The sequence below is a fragment of the Chrysemys picta genome, chromosome 3, assembly GCF_011386835.1.
Source record: "Chrysemys picta bellii isolate R12L10 chromosome 3, ASM1138683v2, whole genome shotgun sequence".
Classification (NCBI taxonomy): domain Eukaryota; kingdom Metazoa; phylum Chordata; order Testudines; family Emydidae; genus Chrysemys; species Chrysemys picta.
The window spans coordinates 168295214-168308814 of NC_088793.1; the positions used below are offsets into that span (position 1 = coordinate 168295214).

Here is a 13601-nt window from a genome sequence, read left to right on the forward strand (position 1 = left end):
TTTGATTTTGAAGTCTAACCCTTTGACTACTGTAAATGTGATCACTTAAGCAACAACAAAACAAAACAAAACAAGAAAAAAACTGCGGAGTTTGTACTGGAACTTTGCTGCATGCAGAGGCACAGCTTTGGAAACAACGGAAGACAGGTGGCTTGAGCCCCCTTGTAAACAGATCCCAAATGAAGTTTGTTTGACCACTGGGATCACCTCCCATTTTAAACTGGACTCCTCTTAATGTTCTAGTAACAACACATTCCATCCACAGTTCATCAGTGCCACAAGGCAAAAGAGAAAACCACACATGTGAACGTCACACTGCTGGTATTGTACAGGACACAAATGTAAAAAAAAGGAATTTTCCAAATAAGTCAAAAACTTTCAGTGTTTAATCTCTTACTTTACACATTTAATCACAAAAATTAGAGACTAAAAAGACCTTTCAGGTCACCTAGTCCATCTTTTGACTGACACAAGAATACCCTGACAGCATATACCATAATGCTCTGTTTAATCTTGATTTAAACATTCCGAGGGATGGGTTCATGTGGGATCTAAATTATTTCTCTTCACCCTTAGAGTCTACACCCTAAAAATATTTGTAGATGGTTAGGTCTCCCACAGGTACAACAATTTTAATTATTTTAAATTAAACAATGAGAGTTTGAATAGCTCATCTTGATTTGCAATGGAGAACACAGCACTCAACACATGACATTTGTTCAGTAGCAGGAAGATGTGGGAACAGATAAAGAATGCAAGGTCAGCAAAATTTAAGACCACTTTCTGTTTTTGGTTCGTTATCCACCTTTGTCAGTGCAGTACAGTTTTTAGACATGCTCTGTAGTAGCAAATACTCATAGCCATGTGCATGATACCAGAATACGGGCATGAAACACGTGACACTGAATTTCCTAACAGAAGTATGTGAGCTCTGCTAAGCAATGTTTTCAGCTTCTTAAAAATAAAGATAATGTGATTAAATTAACATGGAAAACAAAGTTTTGAATGATTACACTAATTTGTTATTCCAAACCTAGGCACTCTGTAATATCTCATTCTGTACTGATGAACCCCTCCCCCCCCTGAGCTAAAGGCACAATAATTAACCAAGGACTAGAAGATAAAATCTTTACTAATAATAAACAAAAGAAACAAAAACCAACCTCCAATCAATTATATGTTATGATGATTGCCTTCAGAAGATGAAAATACAACTTTGTGTAAACTGCTAAAGCCTTCTCATGAATAAGGGCAGATTTTAGTTCCAAAGGGTCTTTTATAAAACCTCTGCAGCAAACTATAGACGTGGATGAACTTTCAGTAACTATTACTTGTAGGAACAGAAACCATAGTGTATATTAATAGTCAGATACCAATAAATACTTCTAGCAACTCTACCTTTTTCAATGTTCTTGTCGTCTTTCCTTAGCTGTGCTTACATTGTTGTTTGCAGTGTTGTTGTAGCCGTGTGGGTCCCAGGATATCAGAAACACAAAGTGGTTGAGGTAATAAGCTTTCGAGCTACACAGGGCTGTCCTTCCGAGTTGAAGAAGAGTTCTGTGTAGCTTGAAAGCTTGTCTCTTTCACCAACAGAAGGTGGTCCGATAAAAGATATTACCTCACCCACCTTGTCTCTGTAGTTGTATTTACATTGACCAAGAAAAACAACAAATAAACAAACCAAGAGTTGATCAGATAGTAAATGAACCCTTTCAACTTTTTCCTTGAAAATACTAAACAGCAAGGATGCAGTGCATTGTTGGCTTTACGAGTGCTGCCAAAATAATAAAAACCAAAGAATGTTTCACTACATTTTAGTCTAAAATATTTATGTTAGCTATCTTCATGCAATTGGATTGTGTTTAAGTTTTGTGGATTAATTTCTTTTTCGGTTGCCTTTATAGAGAGACATTCACTGAACATCGTATGACCCCTGAAAAAGTTCACTCTGTTAAGATGATTCCTAAGTGAGTTCTTTGAACTAAGCTGGGCCCTAAGCTAAGGTAAAAGAAAGGCAGGAGAAAACAGCACAGGGAGAAGCCATTTTATACAAGTTCCAGAGAAGCATGAGACAGCAATGGTCTCACTGAGGAGCATATGAATGTAGGAACCTGTGGGTACTTCCCTCACAAGAAGAATCATCCCTTAATAAATATCAGCAGGACATCCACCCAGGCAGATCTACCACAGAGGCATTTGATTATCACTGCTCAGCTCTGACTGTATGGTAGCACTAGCTGGACACAGAGCCTTGATCTCACTTTGTTCATGGGGTTTCTTTCACAGAGAGCATGCACTGCATTGGATTTGGTGGGATAGTGTTTGTATTGGTGTATGTGATGTGTTAATGTTAAAATGGGGGGGGGGGGCGGGGGGAGAGAGAATCTTCCAGCCTGGCCAAATGATCATATCCTGCCTATTTAGTGTTAGTACCTGTTCATTAGTGTCAATTCACTTCTAGGCAAGCCTGGCACCCAGACAGGGGAACTATCTCCTTCAACCTCTGATGGTAGAGGAGGACTGATACTCTAAGTGAAGGAGAACAACTATTAAACAATCCACTTATAGTTATTTAGATTCAGTGGGCCAGATTCTGATCTCTGTTACACTGTCAAGAGAATTACTTCAGCTTTTCACAGGGGTATTGAGATGACAATCTGACCTTGCAATCCCAAAGAAACATTTGAAAGCCTTATCACCTACAGCATGTTGAAATAACTTGCCTTCCACAAAGATCCTGTTCCAGTAGATTTTCCCAACTTGATTTCCTCCGAGAAACACTAGATTGGATAAAATCAACATTGAAGTGGAAACAGCTGCTAGGGCAGCATGAAGTCGACGACAAATTTTTGGTGAGAAAAAACGATCCTGACAAGAAACGAAAAGATAGATAAGGTTAACACAGAGTTAACACTCCAAAAATACAGAGAAACTGTTGTTGCAATAACATTTTTACAACTCACATTGGAAAATGCAACATAATGATGGCTGGTAAGCATTCAGACTCGAGACCAAATCATTATGGGACAAATCCTGAAGTGCTTATACTCTGGCAAAACTTCCACTGAACCGATTGGGAGTTTTGACTGAGTAACAAATACAGCTTTAACAATGATTTCAATGTAACAGATCATTTTTAGTTTTCATTATCTTCCTTGAGGCATTTTGCTAGTGAGTTGAGCAGCAAACTCATCTTCTTATATGGCCAATGGTATTCAATAGGTTCTAATAGCCAATTGGTTTCAAAGCACTAAAGTGATTCTGTCCAAATATAAAGGATTTAAAGAGCCACTAACACTTTCGATTAGGTAATAGCAAGTTCACTTTTGATTAGTTAATAAGCATTCGCTGACAGATGCCTCAGTTAAATCAGAATTGTTTAGTACAATAAGTTCGCTTATAAAAATAACAAATATTTTGATTGGAAAGTGAATTAAGCTATAAATTGTGACATCATTGCTCATAGTCATTCCAGAGGCGAACCTAGGTATTGTATAACTACTTACACTGGCAAGACAATTTTTGCCATTGTTGTTAATGCAGCGTATAAGTCAAGTTAACCACCACAATAACCTTGGAGCAGACTACCACACTGTAAATTAATACTGGCTGTACAATTTTAAAAAGTTTTGTCCTCCTTTAGGTTTCAGCTGTTAAAATGAATTACAAAGATAACATTATGGTAAATCAGATTAAGAAAGCATACCGTATAGTTACAGTCTTGTATAAAGAACAACATATATTGTACACCACATTTTCAGGTTCCAAAAGTGTCTTTATTTAGGGACTCATCCTCTCAGAATCTGAATGCTTCTCGCAAAGTAGTGAACATTCCAAACTCCCATGGGAGTTAAGGAAACTAGCCAGGAAGAGTTCAGCCTCTCACAGCTATTCAGATCAAGGCAGGATGTTGTGACAAAGGATGCTGAGTCTTTTATTACTGTAGCATTTCAGCACAGAAACAGTTGCTTCATTGAACTATTGAGGGCTATGCTGTAGCTAATTTTCATTATTCCGCTAGGAATTGATCCACAAAGCAGTAAAGATTTTCTTGGGAGTGTTTGAACTTTCTACACATCGGTAACAAAGATAGAAAAATCAAACTGTTTTTTCTAACGTCTCATGTTATGCAGAAAAATCCAGTTATGAAAGTACCTGAGCACCTACTGTGTCCAAATTAACCCAGTGGAAGCAGTAATTTACCAGTGAGAAAGGACTGAGGTGAGTCTTGATTAACAGCAATAATATTTGTGATTTAAATATTTATCACTCTGTTGATTCTTCTCAAGATCTGACAGTTTGTCTCCAAGACAGACATTTCAAAAGCTCTTCTCTGTGCTGTTTCACGCTCTAGATGATCAATTCCACTGCTTCAAGAAAAATGCCAGCAGTTACTATAAGTTCTGACTTCAGCTGTCTAGTTTCTTTGGAAGCTGGTGTTCAGTTGTGGAATCTGAAATCCTCATCTCCCCCTTTTTCTGCTGCCAAGAAAGGTGTCATTTAATGAATTGTTTGGTGTTTAAGTTACAAAAAAGTTGTGGCCACTTGACCAAAAATCTTGTATTTGCATCCTTGCTGATTGGCCCCTTTCATTCACAGTCCGGAGTCTATAGCTGACTGCCCTTACATTTGATTTATTTATCTATTTTTCCAATCTGTAAAGATAAACCTATCATGGCCTCTCGGCATATACACAAAAAACGACAATCCCACATCATTCAGACCCTCTGATGGGGCCCAGAAACACAAAGTGCAACATCGGCGAAGCGTGTACAAATGTTGCTTTAAGCAACTTCTGCACTTGTCCTGATCCTCGGCAGTCTGTACTCCAGTCCCTGGTGTAAATAAGTGCAGCCTAAACCTCCCTCTCAACCAGTCACTGGGAAAGATGAACTACTACTGCACTCTGTTGGGTCAAGGTAATCTGAGGGCAGCAACTATTGCTAGATTTGGCTCAGCATAATTAGAGTTGCCAGGTGTCCAGTTTTTGGGCAGCGCCTGTGGACGGGGCAGCACGCAGAGGTGACAGCTAGTGGTGTTCTGTTATTTTCTTTGTTGGGCCTGTCTACAAGAACAGACACCACTAGCTGTAATAACAGTTCTAAAATAACAGAACACCACTAGCTGTCACCTTCAGCCCCCAACTAAAACCTCTCCAGCGCATCATCAGAGATCTACAACCTATCCTGAAAGATGATCCTTTACTCTCACAGATCTTGGGAGACAGACCTGTCCTCGCTTACAGACAACCCCCGAACCTAAAGCAAATACTCACCAGCAACCACACATCACTGAACAAAACCACTAACCCAGGAACCTATCCTTGTAACAAACCCCGATGCCAACTCTGTCCACATATCTATTCCAGTGACATCATCATAGGACCTAATCACATCAGCCATACCATCAGGGGCTCATTCACCTGCACATCTACCAATGTGATATATGCCATCATGTGCCAGCAATGCCCCTCTGCCATGTACATTGGCCAAACCGGACAGTCTCTACGCAAAAGAATTAATGGACACAAATCTGACATCAGGAATCAAAATACTCAAAAACCAGTGGGAGAACACTTTAACCTGTCTGGTCATTCAGTGACAGACCTGCGGGTGGCTATATTACAACAGAAAAACTTCAAAAACAGACTCCAACGAGAAACTGCTGAGCTAGAATTGATATGCAAACTAGACACAATCAACTCCGGTTTGAATAAAGACTGGGAATGGCTGAGCCATTACAAACATTGAATCTATCTCCCCTTGTAAGTAGTCTCACACTTGTTATCTAACTGTCTGTACTGAGCTAGCTTGATTATCACTTCAAAAGTTTGTTTTCTCTTAATTAATTGGCCTCTCAGAGGTGGTAAGACAACTCCCACCTGTTTATGCTCTCTGTCTGTGTGTATATATATCTCCTCAATATATGTTCCATTCTATATGCATCCGAAGAAGTGGGCTGTAGTCCACGAAAGCTTATGCTCTAATAAATTTGTTAGTCTCTAAGGTGCCACAAGTCCTCCTGTTCTTCTTTTTACTTTTATTCAGAACATATACTGCACTATTGCCTATTCTCCATGCATTGAGCAAAGAACTTTCATGGATGGGACACAAAATGCTGGCTTGATCCTTGATTTTCAACCACGAAGATATGAAGGATAAGTGTGATTTGCGATTTAAGATTGTTGAGTCTCTAGCATTTGAAGTTTATAAGGGATTTTAATATAGGACTTGGGTTTGTAATCCAAATTATGTTAGAGGGGAACATTAAATGCATTCTGTGCTAATACTGACGACAGCCAGCTGACTCATTTCAGTTTGCCTTATTGTACAAATGTACAAAATAAAATATTTTTGCAATGTGTTGTTGATATAAAGGTTATAAAAAAGTTAGAAGGCAAAATATATGTGGACTGTTTTGATTAATGCATCAGGATTACAGTTGCACAAGTGATATGAGTATGTAACTGAAGATGAAACTTTGGAAAAATCAAATTTTTAACTCTTGGACCATGTACTGAAATTTTCCTTTTACTAGTTGTCACCAGGGACCTTCTCTCCACCCAGCATTATGACCAAAGGATATTGCTAAGAGCATGCTTACCTCTATGAGGCAGCAATATAAGAGATCCAGTTGTTCTGAGTAAGATTCTTGGGTTTTTCCCTTAAGAGATACACTTAGGCATGAGAGCTACCCTCCTCAAACCTCTTCCCCAGACACTGCAATGATAATAGCTCTCAACAGTCTGAGGAGTAATACCTTGAAGTGTCTTCTAAATCTGGGTAATCTGGACTGTAGTTACTTGCCAAAAATAATGGCACTATATAAAACCAGGAAAATGGGTGAAGAGCTGAATGAGGATGGGATGTAGAGAAGGGAAATGACATATTTTGACTAATGGTTATTGGTTATTTTATTTATCTACGGTTAAGAATACCAAAAATGGAGTCTAGGGCGTGACTGAGCAGCTGGAGGACCATATGGGATAAATGAACGACTGGAGATTTTGACAAAGCTTTACCAAACTATACAAATTCACATAATTTTTAAAGTGAGCATAAAAATGAAAATTGGGTGGGTTTGAGGAGCTGGGCAACTTTTAAAAACACATCAACGTGTATCATCAAAGTAGAATGTTGACCAAACAGTGTCTGGGATGGTCTGGAAACAGAGAGAGTCCAGTGAGGGTGGATGACTCTCTTCTGAGGGGGAGGGAGGCACCTATCTGTTGGCCTGACATAGCATCCCAGGAGGTACGTTGCCTGCCAGGGGCCCGTATCTGAGCCGTTAGGAAACAGACTTGTCGAAAATCTCTGTGTAAGGATAAAAGGAGTAAAAAACAAGGGTGATGTCATGGTAGGGGTCTATTACAGACCACCTAACCAGAAAGATAAGCTTCCCGGATGAGGCTTTGTATAAACAACTAACAAAATCATCCAAAGCAACAGGACTTGGTGATGCGGGACTTCAACTACCCAGACATCTGTTGAGAAAACAACACAGCAGGGCACAAATTATCCAACAAGTTCTTGGAATGTACTGGAGATAAATTTTTTTTTCCAGAAGGTGGAGAAAGCCAGTAGGGGAGATGGGGTCAAGTAAGATTTCCATTCCATACGGCTAAATGCAGTGCCTTGCATGGTGTCAAGTATCTTGCATCTGAAGAAGTGAGGTTCTTACCCACAAAAGCTTATGCTCCCAATACTTCTGTTAGTCTTAAAGGTGCCACAGGACCCTCTGTTGATTTTTAGTAGGTGAGATGGTGTTCTAGATTTGATTTTGACAAAGAGGGAAGAACTAGTTGAGAATTTGAAAGTGGAAGGCAGCTTGGGTGAAAGTGATCATGAAATGATAGAGTTCATGATTCTAAGGCATGGTAGGAGGGAAAACAGCACGATAAAGAAAATGGATTTCAAGAAGGCAGACTTTAGCAAACTCAGGTAGTTGGTAGGTAAGATCCCTTGGGAAGCAAGTCTAAGGCAAAAAACAACTGAAGACAGTTGGCAGTTTTCAGAGACATTATTAAGGGCACAAGAGCAAACTATCCCACTGCATAGGAAATATAGGAAGTATGGGAAGAGACCACCCTGGCTTAACCAGGAGATCTTCAATGATCTGAAACTCAAAAAGTGGAAACTAGGTCAAATGACAAAGGATGAACATAAACAACACAAGTATGTAGGGACTAAATTAGAAAGGCCAAGGCACAAAACGAGATTAAACTAGCTAGAGACATAAAGGGTAACAAGAAAACAGTCTATAAATATATTAGAAACAAGGGGAAGACCAAGGAAAGAATAGGCCCATTACTCAATGAGGGAGAAAAAACAATAACAGAAAATGGCAGAAGTGCTAAATGACTTTTTCGTTTCAGTTTTCACCAAAAAGTTTAGTAGCAATTGCACATCTAATTTAATGAATGCCAGTAAAAATGAGGCAGGATAAGATGCAAAACTAGGGAAAGAACAAGTTAAAAATTACTTAGCCAAGTTAGATGTTTTCAAGTCACCAGGGCCTGATTAAATACATCCTAGAATACTCAAGGAGCTGACTGAGGAGATATCTGAGACATTAGCAATTATCTTTGAAAAGTCATGGAAGATGGGTGAGATCCCAGAGGGCTGGAAAAGGGCAAATATAGGCCTGGTCTACACTCAGGAGGGGCGAGGGGGAAGAGATTGATCTAAGGCTTGGTCTACACTACCCCCCCTAATTCGAACTAAGGTATGCAACTTCAGCTACGTGAATAACGTAGCTGAAGTTCGAAGTACCTTAGTTCGAATTAGTTCAAACTTACCTTGGTCCACACTCGGCAGGCAGGCTCCCCCGTCGACTCCGCGGTACTCCTCTCGGCGAGCTGGAGTACCGCAGTCGACGGCGAGCACTTCCGGGTTCGACTTATCGCGTCCAGACTAGACGCGATAAGTCGAACCCAGAAGTTCGATTTCCAGCCGTCGGACTTGCGGGTAAGTGTAGCCAAGGCCTAAGTTACGCAACTTCAGCTACGTGAATAACATAGCTGAAGTCAATGTACTTAGATCTACTCACCGCAGTGTCTTCACTGCGGTGAGCCGACTGCTGCCGCTCCCCCGTCGATTCTGCCTGCGTCTCCAGTGGAATACAGGAGTCGACGGGAGAGCGCTCGGGGGGTGGGGTTGATTTATCGTGTCTAAACTAGATGCGATAAATCAACCCCTGGTGGATAGATCGCTGCCCGCCGATCCAGTGGATAGTATAGACATACCCATAGTGTCCATCTATAAAAAGGGGAATGAAACCAGGGGAATTACAGACCAGTCAGCTTAACTTCAGTGCAATCAATTAATTTGCGGACACCCAGAAGATAAGGTGATAATTAACAGTCAGCATGGATTTGTCAAGAACAAATGGTGTCAAACCAACCTAATAGCTTTCTTTAACAGGGTGACAAGCTTTGTGAATGGGGCGAAGCGTTAGATGTGGTATATCTTGACTTTAGTAAAGCTTTTGATACTGTCTTGCATTACCTTCTCATAAACAAACTAGGGAAATACAACCTAGATGGAGCTATTATAAGGTGGGTGCAGAACTGGTCGGAAAACCATTCCCAGAGAGTAGTTATCAGTGGTTCACAGTCAAGCTGGAAGGGTATATTGAGTGGGATCTGCTACTGTTCACTTCTGGGACAACTGATGGAGTTTTAATTGATTTGTAAAGTCATATGGGTTCTGGCTACCTGAGAATCCTTCTCTCTCTCTCTCTATGAGCCAATGGGATCACTGTGGTCAGGTGAGCACTCTTCCTTATGCTCCCATAGATTTGAAGGTCTGAGTACATCCTAGGTAGAGGGCTGTCAGCTCTGAACATCACTCCCTCATTTGGTCCTGCAGAATCCAAATGAGCTGATCTTTGGAATATGATGTACGGCCCATCCATTACTCAGGCTTTTGTTGTCTCAGGAGATGACAACACTGGGAATCTCAATAAATGGCATCCTGGAGTGAGAGTCTAAGTTATATGTTTTAAAACTATGTATGTTATTCCAACTCCGTACAGCTGCTCAGAGGCAGGGAAAGGGGGTAAATCTTCCAAACCTACAGCTTAAGGAAATAAATAAATAAAATAGATTTCAGTCCAAATAAAAGGTCATCCATTATGCAGAAACTATTACTGGAAATAGCTTTCATCTAATAGAACCAATATGTTTCAAGTAAAATGTGCAAGTACATACATCATTCTGTCATTTAAAAGAGAAAGGTTTAGATACAGGCTCTTGACCCTCATACAGCAAGTGACAGAAAAATTTACATCCAGCAAATGAAGTGATACATTTCCTGCATAATAAAGGTCATCAAAGCTTAGTATGTGCTGGAAACTAGCTAAGCATGTCTTAACGTACTGAAGAGGCATGTGCTCATTAAAGGCTTAATCCTCTGGGAGGTGCTGAGCACCCTCAATTACCTGGATAAAGCCCAAAAGAGTGTGGGACCCATGTTGAGAGGCTATAACTGAGGTTCAGGTGCTGCAGGGGGCATTATAGTTACCTTATTTAATTTAGGCGAATTACATTCCTAAGAATGAATTTTCCTTTCAAAAATGCATTGTTAACTATTTATAGCCACAGGATCCAGTCAATAGGTGTCTTTCCATTGACTTTACTGGCCTTTAGGCCCTGATCTAGCAAACAGTTAACAAATGTGCCCAACTTTACTTGTGTTATTAGTCACATTGCCTTTAACAGGACTATTCACATCAGTACATTTACATATAGGAGCAAGTGTTTGTAGGATAAGGCCCAATCCTGCCAACACCTATGCACATGAGCAACTTAACTCATGATTTTAATGGAAAACTTCCTGAGTAAAGTTACTCATGTCTACCTCTTTACAGGTTCAGGACATAAAAACTGACATCTTAATGTCTGCAGATTTCTATAGCTCCAAGGATAGGACTCAGAGATTGCAAAATACACTGTTTTATTTAAACAAAATAAAAAAAAACCCTGCTCTTAAAATTACTAAAATAAAGCTCTCTCCAAAGCTGAAAATACGAATGTCACCATTCTTGCCTCTGGTCCCCAGTACTGTAGGAGTTATTTTACTATGGAGGTAAACAAGTGAAATTCATTTTTATAAAAAGAAACTCTGCTGTGCATTAAGACAATGTGAAAAATATGGAAATTACTATGAAACTGGACCTATATGTGCAAAAAAGGATTAAAAAAAATAACACCTCTTTTCTGAAACCACAAAGAAAGCTAGTGCTTTGACCACTGATGCCTTGTGTCAGAGTTATGGTACATTGAAATTGACTTATCATTCTATTTTACTGCAGTCATAAATGCAGATTTAAATACAAAACTTGGTGAAATATTTTAGACAAAAAGACTAAAAGATTGTATAAAGGGATAGTGCCCATCATTGTAAAATAGACAGTGTTTAAAATAAATGGATGCTTCCAAATTGATTCACTTCTGTGCTTAGTTCTTTAAGGACAACATTTTTAGTTTTAATTAATAAGCCACAGGTTCATTAAGTACAGTATTTTTTTAAAAGTTACATTCCATTTAATTTTAGTTTCTTTCCTAGCTTGAGACACACGTCTTGCATTTTAATGTGGAAGAAACAGGAATGTAAATGTTATGGTTTCAATTGAGATTAAAAAAATTTAGCAGGAACCATTTAAACCCAAGAATGGCTGACAGCATCTCTTTACATTATTATTATTATTTTTTGTAATGGAATTTTTGGAAACTGTCCAAAAGCTATAATAAAGAACATCAAGTAATAAGTTAGTTAAAATAATCATTTAATGGGGGGAGCCAACTTGTTATATCTTAAATATATGCAAATGTATGGTTTATTTTCTTACTTCAAATAGAGCAGACTAAATCACAGAATCCTAGAAATCTGTTTTTTAAAATGGCCTGATACTGCTTTTTTAATATCGACAGAAATTCTGCCATTGACTTCCAATGGAGCAGGACTGGGACCTTTTTCCCCTGTATCAGGGACTAATTTAGGATTGTGGGCTACAAAACTCTATTACTTTGTTGAGTCTAGTTTCAAGTGTCCCAAGCAATGGGACTCTAAAAGAAACAAGAGTTGCCAAAAGCCACTTTTTATTTTTTTAACTCTAATAAAATGCCTCGGATACGGACCAGCTTTCTTTGCACAATATTTATTACGGTTTCATCTGCTTTGAATGGAGAAATAAAAGTGCTTTGATAAATGGATTAAAATATTACTGAGTTTCACTGTAGTTTCCTTTAGGGTATTTGTATTTTTCCATAAATGCTTTTTGATAACTTCATACAGCAATATTTCTCAGTGAATCACAAAAAGAAAACAGTACAGTTGGGGGACTACTCTACAGCTGGATGCATAAAGCACAGCACTGTTAAGGAACTGAAAGAGAACTGACTGATTTCAGATCAAACTTTTTTTTTTTTAATTAAGATCAGTTTCAACAAACTTTCGAGATGGTTTCTGTTCATGTAGTTTCTCTCCCCTCAAATATTGCATCCAGGTTAATTTAAGCCCAAATGGTGGAGTAAAACCTCAAAGAAAACCATCAAATTTCATTCAGAGCTGTGAAAACAACATGTTTTGGACCATGTTTTAATTTCAATACGCCTCTGCCTCAATATAATGCGACCCGATATAACACGAATTCGGATATAACATGGTAAAGCAGTGCTCTGGGGCGGGCGGGGCTGCGCACTCCGGTGGATCAAAGCAAGTTCGATATAACGCGGTTTCACCTATAACATGGTAAGATTTTTTGGCTCCCGAGACAGCATTATATCGAGGTAGAGGTGTATGTCCAGTTCACTCTGAATACAGTGCAACTGTACTTGTGAAAATAGGAAATATAGGGCCTGATTCTCCTTATGCCTATATCTAATCAGTGCATGAGGAGCAACAACGTGCCAAAGAGGGGTCTCAGAATGCTTTAGATTACTTGCAAAAGAGGTACAAAGAAAAAGTGAGATGATCCCATGAAAAAATGCCAAAAGAGGTGATTTATAAACTCTTGGTATTATCTCTGTATCCGTTCATTTTTCAGCAAACAACCACAAACATTCAAGTAGTGCTCAAAGTTTAGATTCCATGAGTTTAATGCAATTTCAACTTGATTTTTATAAAATAAAGGTTTAAAGCTCCTGTAACACTGAACTCTAACACAACCTTAACTATGTTGCAGGGTTAGGGTCAGCAAACTGACTGTGTAAAAATGTCACTCAGATGTATTCTGCTCCCTGTGTTTATTCAGAATCACATCTGCTTATTTGTGTCACAAAAATAAGCTTTCACTTTTTACATCTATTAGCCCCTGGAGAGCCAACCCAGTGAAGGGATTAAAAAATTCTAAGGCCAGAAGGGAGCATTATGATCACCTAGTCTGGCCTCCTGTGTAACACAGGCCACAGAACCTCCCCAAAATAATTCCCACAGCGGATCTTTTAGAAAAACATCCAATCTTGATTTAAAATTGTCAGTGATGGAGAAGCCACCAAAACATTTGGTAAATTATTCCAATGATTAATTTACTCTCACTGTTAAAATTTTATACCTTATTTCCAGTCTGAATTTGTCTAGCTTCAACTAGACTTCCTGTTG

At 39.0% G+C, this 13601-nt stretch overlaps 1 protein-coding gene across 8 annotated transcripts in view; it reads right to left on the minus strand.

Annotated features, from left to right (window-relative positions):
* Positions 1–13601, minus strand: part of HHAT (hedgehog acyltransferase) — a 354454-nt gene that overhangs the window by 117558 nt on the left and 223295 nt on the right. For all 8 annotated transcript variants that reach the window (XM_024101211.3, XM_005301226.4, XM_024101209.3 and 5 more), the window contains one exon: positions 2724–2868. In XM_024101211.3, coding sequence (XP_023956979.2) covers positions 2724–2868 — 145 coding nt within the window. The remainder of the gene's footprint in view (positions 1–2723; positions 2869–13601) is intronic.